General features: G+C 39.2%; 2 protein-coding genes across 5 annotated transcripts in view; one reads left to right on the forward strand and one right to left on the reverse strand.

The window, feature by feature from the left end:
• The first annotated feature begins 319 nt into the window (after positions 1-319).
• Positions 320-8,307, forward strand: LOC136262027 (retinol dehydrogenase 13-like). Its single transcript, XM_066056159.1, has 3 exons — positions 320-1,150; positions 5,631-5,733; positions 8,131-8,307. The coding sequence occupies exons 1-3, from the start codon at positions 383-385 to the stop codon at positions 8,235-8,237; spliced, it is 978 nt and encodes a 325-aa protein (XP_065912231.1). The 5' UTR covers positions 320-382; the 3' UTR covers positions 8,238-8,307.
• The window catches only part of LOC136262025 (anaphase-promoting complex subunit 5-like), a 41,163-nt gene continuing 30,740 nt past the window's right edge, over positions 5,583-16,005 (reverse strand). For 3 of the 4 annotated variants that reach the window (XM_066056154.1, XM_066056156.1, XM_066056157.1), the window contains 5 exons: positions 11,456-11,606; positions 10,171-10,240; positions 10,031-10,120; positions 9,865-9,959; positions 9,006-9,145 (listed from right to left, as the gene is read on the reverse strand). In XM_066056154.1, the coding sequence (XP_065912226.1) occupies positions 9,065-9,145; positions 9,865-9,959; positions 10,031-10,120; positions 10,171-10,240; positions 11,456-11,606 (487 nt within the window). In that variant the 3' untranslated portion in view covers positions 9,006-9,064. Of the gene's footprint in view, positions 5,731-9,005; positions 9,146-9,864; positions 9,960-10,030; positions 10,121-10,170; positions 10,241-11,455; positions 11,607-16,005 lie in introns of those variants that run through there. The other variant, XM_066056155.1, reaches the window with a different exon arrangement.

The raw sequence follows: 16,005 nt of genomic DNA on the forward strand, positions 1-16,005 counted from the left end.
ATTATGATTACCAGTATGATATTGTATAGTTATTTTTGTAGTAGTTTGATTGTTTAGATCAGGTTTTTACAGGCTTTGCCTCCTTACCTGTACCCCCAATAATAATAATAATAGTAATGTATACTGACTAAACTACAAAGAAAGTCAGGCCAGGAACCAATATTCTGTGGGAAACCATACATACACTGCTGTGAAGCATCATCCAGAACTTCCTTAGTGCTGCTTTTGACACTAGTGTATCCTGGTGTATAAATATAACAGGTTCCATAAGTTGTTTACACAGAAACGGTGATAGTCAAGCTCAAAACACTGCCATGAAGCGCACGTGGTACCCATGGGCGTAGTGTAAACTACGCGGTAGAATCAGTACTCGATTTTTTTCATGGAGGTTGTGACTACTGTTGGTGGTTGGGTGCCAGAGTGGCCGTACAACGCACTAGGAGGGGCACTAGCCACCGGAGTTGGCTTGTGGATGCTACGGCGATACTTCGCTGGAGGAGTATGTCAATCTAAAGCTAAACTAGATGGACAGATGGTCATCATTACCGGAGGAAACACTGGTATAGGAAAGGAGACTGCTATTGACCTGGCTAAGAGGAACGCGAGGGTGATTCTTGCGTGTAGGAGTGAGGAGAAAGGGAAGAAGGCCGAAGTGGACGTGCGAAGAGAGAGCGGAAACAACGACGTTCATTTCCGTCAGCTTGACTTGTCGTCGTTCGCGTCAATCAGAAAATTTGCTAAAGAAGTGTTAGAAGAAGAGTCATGTGTGGACATCTTGATCAACAATGCTGGAGTAATGATGTGTCCCTACACTAAGACTGAAGATGGATTTGAAATGCAATTTGGTGTGAACCATCTCGGTCACTTCTTACTCACCAACCTCCTACTGGACAGGATCAAACAAGCTCCTGAAGGAAGAATTGTCAACGTCTCTTCAAGCATGCATGCTTTTAGCCCACCTCTCAATCTGGACACCATCAACTCTGAAGACAACTACAGTGCAATACAGTCCTATAGCAACAGTAAACTGGCTAACGTGCTGTTCACTAAGGCATTGGCCAAGAGGCTCCATAGAACAAATGTGATTACTACCTCTCTTCATCCTGGTGCAATTGACACTGATCTTCAACGCCACACTTTGTCGATCCGGGTGAGAATTTATAGAACTGTATTAGGCCACACAAGCTTACCAACACAAGTAACAATGTGGTGATGGATATTCTTTAGATGGTAACACCTCACATGTCATAGAATGCAGCTACTTTGCTAGTTGGTAAATTGCTGCATTGCTAGAATAGAAAATTGATTAGCATGATAATGTAGGCAGGGTTGTGAGAAATTGGTATGACTCATTATCATACAGTACTATCGTACTGTATAGTAGAGACCACAACGGAGTGGACGTGGCCAATGAAAAACATTGCCTGAAAACCAGCCCCAGATGACAAGGCAGTATTGGTTAGGTAAAACGTACCCAAATAAGCTTGCAGAGGTGCTTTTTGAACAGTTCTTGATTCGTAATGCTGTGTAATGGGTTGAACATAGCTGACAACGAAGCATAATGGATACTTCACTTTTCAGACGATAATTGATAGCTGGGGCGTGGAGCTATTTCTTTCTTTTGATGCAATATGTGTGGGTTCACCAGTCATAATAATTTTATTATACAAAAATTGTTAACAAATAAGTACACAAAAAAATTTGAAAGTTTCAACTAGAGTAGGGACCATAACACATTGAAAAAAAGTACTGAAACAAGCTGGAGTAGTGCACAATATTAAATCACAGTAAAACAATAAGAAGTGTTATATTCCTTCAAGTCAAAAGAAGGCGTATCCGTCCCTTGCACAAACAAAAATGAAGAGCAGACTCAAGACATTGTCAAATGTTTTCTTTCTCACTAAATGAGTTTCCAAAGTCTGGACAGCTAAGCCATATATTTTGTGGTAACATGATAGCTTTTTCATATGGCTTCCATTAGATTTGGTTTTCAGTATACAGCCACTTAAAAGTATAAATAAAATGGCATACATATCAGATAAAAGCTAAATACCCCATGTTACAGCTAATAAGTAACACTTCTGATCCATAGCAGGCTGATAACTCACACTGGGTGATCAACAACCCAAGCCAATACAAGTGCAACATGGCCGAAATTTTTGATTATATGGGTCAGCAGCTAGTATGTTCTGGTTATGTTTGGCTATGATGAACAGACAAATCCTAGAGATATCATGAAGAATTTCAGTTACATGAGTTTAATCCTTTAATCAATGTAAATGAATTGTTTATGGCATAATTACCAAATTTGCTAAAGGCTTAGATGGGTAAGCTTGCTTGTAGAGTATTTCATGTTATCAGTAATGTGGATGTGGTCCATATTTCACTAGTTCTCACCTTAACTTAAGCTCAATACTTCAACTTGTAAGATAGTGAGGATAACAAAATGCTTTCAGTATGAGTGTTTTTCATGGTCCAATCCAAGTTCATACACACTATTATTGATCAATCCCCACAATTTGATCTGAGGTGTGAAAGTGTTACATACAACATAAACACTGATTTTTCATAGAAGCCTTGTGAAATCCAATGCAATAATTTTATCTCTATGGCTAGTTGCAAGAGTACATAATAACAGAAGAGAGTCTTCTATTATTATATTAGAGTCTATGGACTTTATCCACAATGAATGACGTCATGAGCACAAGACAGCCGCATTATTTGGGGTACTAATGTACAGGCGCCTATGGAGAAATTGTTTTGATTGATCATATTTCACTCGTGAGGAAAGATACCGACCAGTAGCCAACAAGTATGGGTATATAATGTAACAAAAACCATTGCAAACAAGCGTTATCTCGAAAATTTTCCACCATGCATTATAAATCATTTATTGTGCTGTCTTGTACCCATACCTGTTGCTTAGAGCTCGATATCTCCTTCCCTGGCTGAAATATGATCAATCAAAACAATTTCTCCATAGGCGTCTGTACATTGGTACCCCAAACAACGCGGCCGTCTTGTGCTCGTGGCATCACTGTGGATAAAGTCCATTATTATGTGCTCTTGCTAGCAGCTAGGCTGTTGTTAGAAAGGCTTCCATGCTTATCACTATGGTAGTGATAATCTAATGATATACACGGGTTTCATTTTCGCTATCAGAGTCAGTGAGTCACTGAATATGTCAGGTTTCTCTTTGTTACAGCGTCTGTTGTAATTTAAAATATCTAGCTTGCTACCTTGTTGTGTCCAAGCTACTTGACTGGAGTGGTTCACTACTACTTTTTAATACACTTATGACTCTTTATAGAGTCCACAATAATCATTGACTCTAATGGAATTCAATTATTCAAATGTTAGCATGCAAATATATTACATGACAAAGTACACTGGTATTAACTCACATGACTGTTCTATTAGAATACACAGTAGTTTGCATAACTGCTTTATGAGAGGATCTCCATTATACAGCTCAGTTACTTAACCAGTAGTTAGGGGAGTGGCTACAATGTCCTGTCACTGTATCACATCATTATTTGTATCAAACGGTACGGTCGTACCGTTTAAGTAGGAATCCATGTGAAATTTTCGTGTGCCGCCCAAAATCCCGCCTTTAAAAATTATCCTAGAGATATCTTACGAGACAAAAATCACCTTTACGGAATAGTACTAGTCCATGTAATACATAAAACAGCATTAAATACAACAAAACGCTTACAGGTGGCTGGATACAGAATTTTAAAAATTGCCAATACTTTGGATTTTAGCCTGACTGACTGACTGACCACAGTCGCAAGCCTAGAGGCCAAACCAAGCAGTGCACGGCTACCATTTTATGCCACAATAACAAACTCACCAGTGGGATGTGCCTTTTGGGGTTCCGACGAATGTGTGCCCTCTGCGCCTTGTCTTTTCTTTTATCTTCAATCAGGCTGCTTGTCTTCTTCATCCAACAAAACCATATCAAGGCGTCAATTTTCCAGCCGTATCAACACTTTCTTTAATCTCTATGACGGAGGGTACTGTACAGAGGTACTGGTACTAGATCGCTTCACGATAGGTCACAAGATCACGCCCATTCTTCATCCTACGCATTATCGATCTATCGATTGAAACCACAATGACACACCCCTTTTGTAACAAACTGTATTTCAGTGACCACACACCTTCAATTTGGAAGGCTGACTCGAGATAGTCTATAATCGATCGAAACCACGCCCCTTTTTGGGCAAGTGCACATCTTTGCAGGCTGACTCGAGATACTCTAACACACAATCACCCTAATAGAACAGTCACATGTTTATAGCTAGCTGTATGCCTTAACAAAAAAAACTAAACAAACTAGTGTATATTAAAATTATAAATTTAAAAATAAAGTAGGAATCCAAGCGATCAAAAGTAGTGAAACAAGAGAAGAACGATGGTAGCTATTACAGCATAGCTCGGTGGGAAATTCTTACTTTGGCATTGAACACAAAATAATGGCTATATCAAAGTAGGGATTTCCCACTGAGCTATGCTGTAATAGCTACCATCGTTCTTCTCTTGTTTCACTACTTTTTATCGCTTGGATTCCTACTTTATTTTTAAATATACTAGTACATATAGTAGTTGTATCATGGGCCAGAGTGATTTGCCTGATATGTACACCCAAGCTCGAGGGCCGTCAGGCCCAAGAGCATGGGTGTACATATCAGACAAATCATGAGAGCATGTGAGGCTAAGAGCCCCGTGGGCAATTGATCACTCTTGAAACCAATACGAGACCAACCACTGAATTTATTATATAGGACAGCAGCAACTAACATGACTACGTTTGTTACGTGAACGGGCAAGTCGTAAGGGTATCACAGAAAAGTTCAAACAATTTTACAAGTATTTAAAGCTGCTACATCATCTTACAGATATAATGGTAAGCTTTGCTGTAAAGTGTTTATCTCATGTTACTCGAAAAGTGGGCGTGGTCCATATTCAAACCGCTTGTGAATGTGCTATAGCACTAGTTCTCACTTTAAACCAATGTTTCTCAACTCATAGGATGGCAAGGGTGACAAATCGCTTCCGTCTGAGTGCTGTAGAATGCACAATCAGATGCATGGTTTTCATCACATGATCAATAATAAATTCCCACAATCGATTTTGGCTTGAGTTTTTATATAAAGAAATTGGCAGTACTGCTCCCACATGGTACATTTATAATGTACCAGGGTTCATAAGATATGTACCCTGAAATTTACCTTTGAAGTTAGATGGCTTCATGGTATGTGCTTTAAATAATTCTGAGGTGCTTGGCTATAATGAGTGCTACAAGAAATTAACATTAGATATAAACGAAGATGACAAGAGCATGAATAGTTACTGGTTACCGAAAATTACAGTAAGTTTATATGTTGTATCATTATCCAAGAACAAATTATGTGATGAAACAAAACATTGCTCATTTTATGGTTTTGATTGTCAGTTTCGTTAAACTTTCTAACACTTTTTTGTATCAAATGTACTATATAATTGTTGTGTTTAGTTTTGGCTTGTCATATTTTCAGGTGACTCCCTACTATTAAGCAATATTAGGTACTGCCCCATTACTCTTACATTATTTAGATGTGGTTTATTATATACTTGCCTTGTAGGTTGCTAAGTTCTTTGTTGGCTGGCTGCTGTTCAAGACACCCAAACAAGGAGCACAGACCACTATCCACCTTGCTGTGTCAGAGAGCATCAGAGGAAGTTCTGGTAAGCACAATTCGTAATAAATTCTTGTAGCCCAGATGTTGTAAAAACCATAATGCTTTAAAACTAAAGGTCTAGTGAAATAGTAAAATACACATTGGATATTATCAGTCCTTCCTACCAGTGTGATGGTTGGTGACTGTGGTTTAGTCAAATTTGTACATTAATCTTCATAGTTGAAAAGGGTACCTGTACAGTGTACTTTCACAGCCTTTCTCCATTGTAAAGTGTACAACAATACAGAGGGTACTTCCCATCATACTGTACGTCACCATAACCAGACTTTGTGGCTTAATAACATTATTAAAAATGTTTTGTGTATTGCAAGGCCTTAAATGGATAAGGGGAACAAAATAAGGTGATATAAAAGTCCACATGTTTACTGTGTGTAAGGACATGGCATTTTGGGGGACCCGGAGGCACTCCCCAGTCATCCCCAGAAATAATCTCAGGTTCTTACTGTTCCTGATACTCATGTTCAGTTCACATCTACTGTACCCACCAAAATGTCCATGTCATGTGTATTGGTGTACCTGAGACATTCGTTTAAACCTTTAAAGATTGAAATATAGTGCACCTGCACAACGTTGTCATACTAAAATAATACGTACCATATTTGACCGGTTAAGGGTGCTCGCTGATATTTGAAGCCGTTTAAGTGCCAGCCCAGAAACCACATGCGGCTATTACATCATAATTGGCATTACTACGCATACTTGTAGTATCCGTGTTAAGTGGACATGTTTTGCGCCAGAGAACACGAGGAAGAATAGCTCGAAGAATAGCATGTTTTTTCGCTTTAGAATCGTCACTGAAGTGTTAGCAAATGATCGTCTGATGGATCAACAGTTATGAATTAATCTATCGATTTCTTTGGGGTGTTGATCGCCCCCTGGGCGCATCGGCAATTGCCGTCTGCCCAGTAACAATAAATAAATAAATAAATAAAAATAAATCTAAAAGTAAGTGTTATTTAAGGCAACAAGTGTGAACGCACTTTTCGCTTGTAGGCAACATGCGTTCGTGCCTTGTTTTCTCAAGTAATAGGGTATGCTGGTAGTTAGTATTGTAATTGTAAGCTGCTTATGTAGGGGACAATGTTACCAGCCGGAATCACAAGGCGTTACAAGCTGCTGATGATGGCGTGCCTAGCGTAACCTATCCAAGAGCGACTTGGAGACTCCAGGCGGAGCAAGAAGCTGTTCCTGTGTGTGAAGAAGAGAAAACAGAGTTTTTTGTGTTTAGAACAGCGTTTATGACATGTTATTTTGAAAAGTTGGTGATTGCGGTCAATAGGAATTTGTGTGGTTATTGTATCAATAATGTTGGGCGCACGCAATCTTTACACATGTTTACTAAAAATAAAACTAGTTTTTGAGTGATACCCGTGAAGGCTTCAAAGTTTGTAGGGAGATTCGCTGATAAATTCTCCAGAGGTCTATGTTTAGATTTTGTCCATAGCGTTATGGCTTCATGAGTTACGGCACCGAGAACATGAGGTTTTGAATGGCGTAGCACACTTTTAGTACTAACTTAAGTTCTATGTACGCTGTGTACTAATACTAAACATAGAGTTGTGAGTTATAAGCTGAAGTTTGTTCAACGTGGTTTCCAGTGCGCTACTGCGAAAAATGGAGGACTAGTTTCGATTTAAGCGCTTCATAAAGAACTACGCATAGTTATAAAATGGTATAGGCTAGAAGAATTCTGTTTGGTTTGTGTTGAAGAGAGAGAGAAGCACTTCCAACGTAAGTAGCATATGGATTCATTTTATACATTATGTGAGTATTAGCAACAATACAAAAAATGCATGTTGTATGGCTTCAAATAGCCGCGAGCACCCTTAATAGCCGCAGCTACAATATCTTTCAACAAGCTAAACCCTGCGGCTACTATGCAAAGGCAGCCTTTATGGGCTTGTGTGGCAGCAGCCCATGGTGTTTATATGGATTCACGAGTAACTGACATTGCTTAATCATCTGTCAATACTGTCATTCTCTCTAATAAAGCAAATCCTTTGCCTGGTTTTTGCTTCAAAAGTGTCTTATCAACACTTGCAACAGTATGTTCAGTTACAAGTGCATGGCTCTTATGACAATAATTCTAGGCTGTGCAGCAGCTACTATCTGGGGGCGGATATTACCGTATATCCTAAATATTTTGAGGGGCTAATATTTCGAGGTTGAGCAATGTTGCTAAATATAAAATTTTCAAGGATTTGCAAACACTCCCAAAATGTATTGGACTATATGGAGGTCTAAATATTTCAAGGTTAAAATTTTTGCTGATAACCCCCAAAACCGCTAAAATTTTCCCCCTCGAAATATTTAGGCTATATGAGCTGCGGCTATTAACCAGTCAAATACGGTGTACTTACAAGTTAATATTTATTTAATTTAGGTGAATATTTCGCTGATTGCAAGATAAAGGCTCCAAGTAAACATGCCTTAGATGAGGAGGCAGCTGAGAACTTGTGGCAGAAGAGTGAGGAGTGGACTGGACTGTAGAATAACATTGAACTCTTATAGAAATTAGATGTCAACTGCTAATTGGTTATAAAACATACCCAAAACATAAGGACCCTTATACAACCCGTTGTGTGTAGACTGTACACTAGAGACAATTACTGACTTTGGATGTTTGGATGTAATACCTTTCACAAAGCATGCAGTCATTTGATACTACAGGACACGGCTGGGCTTTAAAAACTATTGATTGCTAACTTAAGAGTCATTCAAGCTGCAGCACTTCTTTCACCACAAAAATGTCTTCCCATCGTTGTACCTCAATAATCCAACATCCTCACTGACTGATCCAACAGTTTGTAAGTACCAATGAGTGTCAGATTTCGCTGTATTGCAGTAGTGATGTTCAGGTAACAGTATAACTACATTGGTAAAATGCATGCAGACAACAAACATATGCAATTAAGTAAATATGACAAGTTGACATCCCCTCAGCAAAATTTATACTTGTGCTAGCACAAGTTCCTTTTTACTGTCATGGCTATTAAGCTAGTGTGTGGTGTTGACACAGTGCAGTTGTACATGACCACTTATGATGAACTACCAGTGTGTGGTGTTGACACAGTACAGCTGTACATGACCACTTATGATGAACTACCTGCTGTACAGTAGCAAATAATTACAAAAGTTACTGGTTACCCCTAACTATGTCACACATGTGCTCTCTGGACTGCAAGAATCATATGAGAACTCCACAGAGCACATTTTACAACTCCTTTGTTGTCGCTACTGTATAAGTGTGGACTCAGCTGAAATGATCATATACAGTATATAATTTATTTCATTGTATACAGCATGTAATTTTATAATTATAGATTATTTAACTCCAGTAACAAGTTAGCAATTCTTTGCTGATCTTGAAAAGAGCCAACCTCTCCATAAAGATGTCCCTGTAGACAACAACACAGTAGCACCGGTAAATTCAACACTCATACTAGTTTGTTATATCTTAGTATGAGGGTGATAACTATGATATTGGCTGGGATATATACACTGTATTAATAACTATTATCCCTAGCATAGCCTAAGCGATATATTCCAAATAATTCATTCACCATGAAACACAAACAAATATATGTATGTAGCTATCCATACAAACATAAGTACCACAAACATATGTATCCCGGTAGTTTATCATACTAGTCATAGTGCTTGTATTACAGCTGATCCCATATAATGCCCAACACCTTTCTAAAACTATCCACACCCAAAAGGAAAAAAATGGTTCTGGTAATTAGAGACTTATTATATTATCGGTCAGGATGAAATGCAGTCAGGTATTTACAACACTTTGATACTGTAATAAGAAAAGTACTTATTTATTTAAAATATTTATGATTACTGGACAGTCAGCACAGTTGGTATGACATACATGTCATATCAAAGCTTTAAACAAACTGTTTCGTGCATGTAGTACCACCATACATAAATCATGAAGTAAGATGTATTCTACTTTTAAAGTATTCTGAGGAAAATAGAAACTGGATGACGGACCTCCAGTAATGTGAAGTAATTATGCATTACACCAAAATAGTGAATTGCTTTTGAACAACTAAATGAGTCTGGCATTTATATGTACTACAACACACACACACACACACACACACACCTGTAGTAACAGTGACTGTTTGAGTATTGAGATAGTCTGACATTGTTGAAACCCTGACACTGCCTGATCCAACAGTGGTAGGACCTCCATTGCAACTGAACGGAAGAGATGTACAACATCTTACAGATAACACTTTGCATAATCATGAGCACTACACAACACATACCTTGTCGGCTGCTTGACTCACTAGTACAGTTCTTGAAGTAATGAGCTTGTACTAACAGGAAACTAGCCATGCTCTGGTCTAGTAGTGAACCTACAGGTAGTTGCCATAGTGATGTGTGGGTTGCTCCAATTAAAGCATACCATTGGCTTTAATCTGGATCATGTGATCTATCACAATGTTCATACACTGCTCGTGCGAGCCAGCCTGTATCTGAATAATAAAAAGTACAAGGTTTGATATTTGTCAATCATACAAACTTTAAAATGGGACTCACATGAAAACCAACCAATGATAAATGTGCAGACTTTCAAATTCTTACAAAGTATGTGATTGGCTGTTTTTCACGTGATATCACTAGCAAAAGAAATTGTAACAGACCACCATCTTGCAATTTACTATATCTGTCTCATTAAGGAGCCATGCATACTGTTCACAAGTATTAGGAATTTTAAGGAATCAAAAAAAATACAAAGTAGTGAAACAAGGAAGGATTGCCTACTCCTGAAGATATATCAGTGGAAAATTTAGTTATGGGGTATAGACTGTAGTATATATGCAGGTATCTATCTCCCTTGTGTCTTGTTTCTTCAATCCCTAATCAAAATTAAAATTCTTAATTTTACTTGTACTTGTTTTGTTTACTTTTTTGTAGCATTGTTATGACTGGTGAACCCACACACACATCACATTAGAAGAAAGAATGGTGCCAGGATTATTGTTTACATCAGAGCACACACCCCAATATCAATTAAGTGAAGTGGCCATTACACTTCATTTTCAATTACAGTCTGTATGTTCAGACTGCTACACAGCATTACAAAGAAGATACTTCGAGAAGGACCTCTGAAATTAATCCAGTTACAATAGAAAACTTGGACAATTTCTGCTACAAATGTATAGGGAAGCCATCATGCGGCGCTACCACAAATCAAAACCTTGCGCTGTCAGCAAAGATGAATGGGACACAAAAGGAGGACACTGGTAAGTCTATGAAGAATGTATTGTAACTGCGGTAAGCCAAAAGGCACCTCTCAGGCCGAAGCAATGTCAAACAGTGAAAAAAACTAGCCCATAGCCTTAACCGTTATCATGTTATGCTTGTTTGAAGGCATCAGTCAGTCAGTCGGTCAGTAGAAATTCCACTGAATTTTGTATAGCAACCTATGGTTCATTTCAGATCATAGTGAATGCACTTTTAGGCCTGGTTATACCATACTGCCAAGGTGCCATGAAGGTATTGTGAGACTAAACAAACATAGCTAAGGTACACCACTTCGTTGTAGTGACTCCATCATCCCATAAAGTTCAGTCTCAAACATATCAGTTCATTTACCCATACAGTAAGTATAGTGCAAATAAGTACATCACTCTACATCACTCTACCTCACATTACAAATGAATGAACACAGTCATCACATACATTACCTGTAGAGAGGCCCAGTAGAGTATGGCCTCAATATACACCCTCCTGTGATGATGTTGTTGACAAAGTGTGATACAGCGTTGTACTTGTATCATTGCCTGACCCAGCTGGCTCAGGTGATCCCCTAGCAACTGTGCCAGCAACAACAATAACCTGTGTAAAACCAGTGTTGTTAATATAGTGGAACCAATCAAAACAAGACATCATAAACCATGGTGCACCTTAACAACCAGACACTCATCCCTTAGTCCCATTACTGAAATGTCATGCTCCAAGGGTTTTCAGAATGTGCTTAATTATGAATATTGGCTACATATACAAACACAGAAGTCAATAACAAACATTACAAAGATGAAATACAAAATCAAATGTATTTTCTGGCAGTACAGATTATCGGATATCGGTACAACTGAAAAATCCTTATCGGTACACCTCTAGTTGAATACAGTGAATTAGACAGAAAATAAGTTCCCACATGAAAACAGTGTGTGGTTGCATCACGTCCTCACATCACGTCCTCACATGACACTGGGTATATAAGGGTGTAATAGTGTGCTTAATGCAATCTATGCCACGTGTATGTATGATACAGGTTAGCTCACAGTTCACGTCGAGTGTGTTCCAACACAATCTCAGTGGCAGAGAAACTCAGGCTTCTTATGCAAAAAGTCTGCCAGTCCAGACGGGAAGTAGAGGAAAAGTTTGAGTCCTTATTAGCGGAAGTGAAGCGCAAGGTGAACGCCGCCCAGGAGAAGATGTCACAAGATGTAGCCAGAAAGATTGGGAACACCAGCTACCAATTCTGCAAAAAAAGAAAATGAACAGCAGTACAAATTTAACTACATTGTGGAAGAAGTAATCAGCCCACTCGTACAGAGTTAGCAAAAGTGAGGTCGTCAGCTCCGGAGGGGAGAAGCGCTGAAGAAGGTGGCCTAGAAGAAGGTATGAAGCAATTGGCTACTAGGCAGAAGCATCAAAGATTGTTGATCAATCTGATTTTGGCTGGGGCACTGTTGTCCATTATCAGGAGGATCCGTTAGTGTTCGGTCCTGAAGACAAAAAGGAGAGGGATTGGGCCAAATCCTGTGCTGAAAAGATGCAAAGAAAGATGCAGAGAAAGGGGCCAAAAGCAATCCAGAGGTGGAGGTGGGAATACAACAAGAGAACATGCCTCCAGTACTGGGATCCTTCCTGGTACAATTTCCCAGGGCCAAGTGGTGGCTACTGTGGTGACAGGACCAATGGGGGCCACCAGCTAGCTGTGATGGCCATACAAGCCGAAAGGTGTTGGGCTGTGTTTCTAGTGTGGTGGATTCGGCCATATAGCAAAGTTTTGCTCTGTACCAAGAAAACTGTATCCATTTCCTACTAGCAGACGCATCATGTCAAGGATCATGCCAAGCATCATGTTAAGCATCATGTTTCGTCGTTTACGCGTACGTCTGTCTCCTTGGGTAAGCTGCATCAATACCCTCACAGTTGTGTACTTTTGTTTTATAGGTGCAAGGCCTAGGAGCACGACTATTCGGAGTCCAGGCAAGAGAAATAATGAGTTGGTCAGCAAAAAAAAACAATCAGTCCAAGGAGAATATCTAACGATAGAAAGCATGGAAACTGATCTAAAGGAACTGTGTCATAGGAACGTGTTAATGGTCAACCTCATGAGCATGCAAAGGCTGGTAAGAGCATGCCTGACAATGTAGAAACAGCACAATTTTGGGAACTAGAGAGCCAAGGGCCAACGCAAATAACAGATGTGCAGGGCCACCTTAAAGAAAGTTTACCTTTTTGGAAAGATGTACATGCGCCATACCATATAATTGAATGTATTGAAAGTGGCTATCGCTTACCCTTAAAGTTTATTCCCCTTCCTCACACCCAACGTAATCATCACCCAGTGGAGTCCCACCAGAGCTCTGTGGATGAAGCAATAGGCAATTCAAAAAAGAACCATTGTGTAATCAGGATGGATGAGCAGCTACATGTCTTTCTGTTGTATCTAATGCTGCAGGAAAGCTGCACCTGGTATTGTACTTGAGGTATCTTAACCAATTTCTTCTTTAAATACAGCCTGTATGAAGATTTGCGTGTAACTGCCCTTAGGTTTGACAAGAATGAATATTTGTTTAAATCTGACCTCAAATCTGGTTACCAATCCAACCTGAGTGTTACAAATCCTAGGCTTTCAGTGGAGGGGTGGCTTCTACATGTTTACAGTACTGCCTTTTGATCTTGATGATGGTATTGTGGCTGTATGTGGTAAAGATAGAGCTATAAGTGAAAGTGTTTAGTACAAAAGTGATTTGGAGAATGCTGGCTTTGTCATCAATGTAGAAAAAAGCCAATGGGACCAATCCCACAGTATTGAATGGCTTTGATTTGTTATCGACCTGTCTAAGGGTGAGTTCTCAGTTCCAGATAGCAAAATTAGTAAGCCAAAGTGCAAACTACAAGAGCTAAAAAACACCTACACCCCCTGTAATTGGTTGGTGCAAAGCAAATAGCCAATGTTGCAGGCACAATAATTTCTATGTCACTAGCCCTGGACTCAGTTTCCAGACATACAACCTGCAGCTTATATGCTATACTCAATAGTAGAACCTCATGGTATCAAATGCTTAGCCTGACTAAGGAGGCCCTTGAAGAGATAGATTTTTGGGTTGAACAAACCATCAGCACTCAGTTGGGTATATTCAGATGCCAGTTCTATAGGCTTTGGAGGGTATACAATGGAATATGATAGTCTAGTTGCCAATGGGCAGTGGTCGCAGCCCAGAGTTCCACATGGCGAGAGCTGCAAGCAGTAAATCTGGTTTTAAAGTCATTCCAAAAAAAGCTTAGAGTCCACTGGTTTACAGACAACCAGAATGTAGTTCGAATTGTTCAATATGGCAGTCCCAAACATGCTTTACAAGCTGAATGAAGCTTTAAACATATTTTATAATAAAATCAGACTAGAACCTGAATGACTTCCCAGAGAGCAGAATGAATTGGCTGATTACTCCAGCTGTATTGTAGACCATGATGATTACATGTTTGCCTGACTAGATGAGATTTGTGGTTCACAAAGTATTGATAGTTTGTTAGCCCAGTAGGGTTGAGCGATATTGAAAATTTCCTCCCACGGTTATTGTGGAGCTTATTATCACAATTATTACAAATATCATGGTATTGAAATGAACTATAACAAGTACACTCAAAACGTTTTGCACATTATATTTGCATGAGTGAACTTTGTGTACCACAACTGCAAGAAGTTTGGAAAAACCAGCCTAACTTATAGATATGCCATGGAGTGCTCATAAATTTTGAAGGAGGTATAGTTCCTATGTATGTATATAGCTAGCAGATAATTTACTAAGGTTTACTAATGTAAGGCTAGAATTTTCATCCCACAATCACAGTAGCGCTGCATCTGGTACACATGCCTTGCGCAGTCTCGTACCCAGCCGCCCACACGCTTGATCACACGAAGGTCGTCTGGTGACATTAGTCCAACTTATTGGCCCAGGAAGTGCACACTAATAAAGTACAACCACAAAACCACAATCAAAAGAGATATCATAGGCGATAATTGTTACCGGTTTCTTGCTGATGATGGAAGGTATTTTATTTTCATTAGTTATCTGGGCATGTCATCAATTGTCACCTGTTAACTCTTCGATCATACTAGGGCATACTACATCATCGAGGACTCCTTGCAGGAAAAGAAAATCGCGAGGCAGTGCTAGAAAGACTTCACAAAGGAAAAGGCTGAAAGTCGGTGATTCAACTCCTAGTCCTGTTGTAAGGTAGGGCTAAATTGTATTTAAAAAGCCGTCTACTCGATACAACAAATCACCTTACACAAATCGAGTCATCTTTTGTAGTACTCCCTTGCGAAGAAATACCATAAACAATGTATCTGGTATCTTGAAGAAAGAAGCACATCAACTTTGCACTACCAAACATGGAGCATCGATACTCCGAAAACATCACCTACAGATCTAGCTTCATTTTCTTGGAAGCAAATCGTTCATGAACTGAAGCTTAGTGCTCCAGTATTGTATAAATTCCTTAAGGCAGTGGTTGTTAGAAAAGAGAAGAGTGTTGCACTGTCCAGAATAAAGACCAAACCAAAAGTTCTGTTGGAATAGCTGCTTCAGTGTTGCTGAAATGCAGAAACGAATTCATGACACAGACCCAAAGTGTGATATCAATTTTTTATATGCAGGACATTGTTCTGAGCAGGTAAATACTATAATTTGTTGTTACGTTTAGTAAGATGCATAATTAGGTCTTTAGAAGGTTGAACAGTAATAGACATGTGTGAACCATAAGCAGACCCTAAGGATTATCAGAACGCTAGGAGAAGGGTACAATAATGTGGTTAAAGAGTGGAAGAAAGCCATGGAATCAGCAAGTGTAGACCAGGATGTGGAGAGTGATGATAACTGGATAATAGAAAGCAGTGTTTCAGATGATTTGGAAGATGAAGTATTCTCATCTACAGGTTAGTTGCATGTGATCTGAACATACGTATCACATTTTAAACTTGTTACTTGTAGAAGAA

The sequence above is a fragment of the Dysidea avara genome, chromosome 7 (assembly GCF_963678975.1).
Source record: "Dysidea avara chromosome 7, odDysAvar1.4, whole genome shotgun sequence".
NCBI classification, from domain to species: domain Eukaryota; kingdom Metazoa; phylum Porifera; class Demospongiae; order Dictyoceratida; family Dysideidae; genus Dysidea; species Dysidea avara.

What these genes read in the sequence shown, in the direction of transcription:
- LOC136262027 (XM_066056159.1), top strand. Translation starts at nt 383, where the DNA reads ATGGAGGTTGTGACTACTGTTGGTGGTTGGGTGCCAGAGTGGCCGTAC. An exon ending in GCCACACTTTGTCGATCCGG is followed by an intron (nt 1,151 to 5,630) that starts GTGAGAATTTAT and finishes CTTGCCTTGTAG; the next exon opens with GTTGCTAAGTTCTTTGTTGG. An exon ending in GAGCATCAGAGGAAGTTCTG is followed by an intron (nt 5,734 to 8,130) that starts GTAAGCACAATT and finishes TATTTAATTTAG; the next exon opens with GTGAATATTTCGCTGATTGC.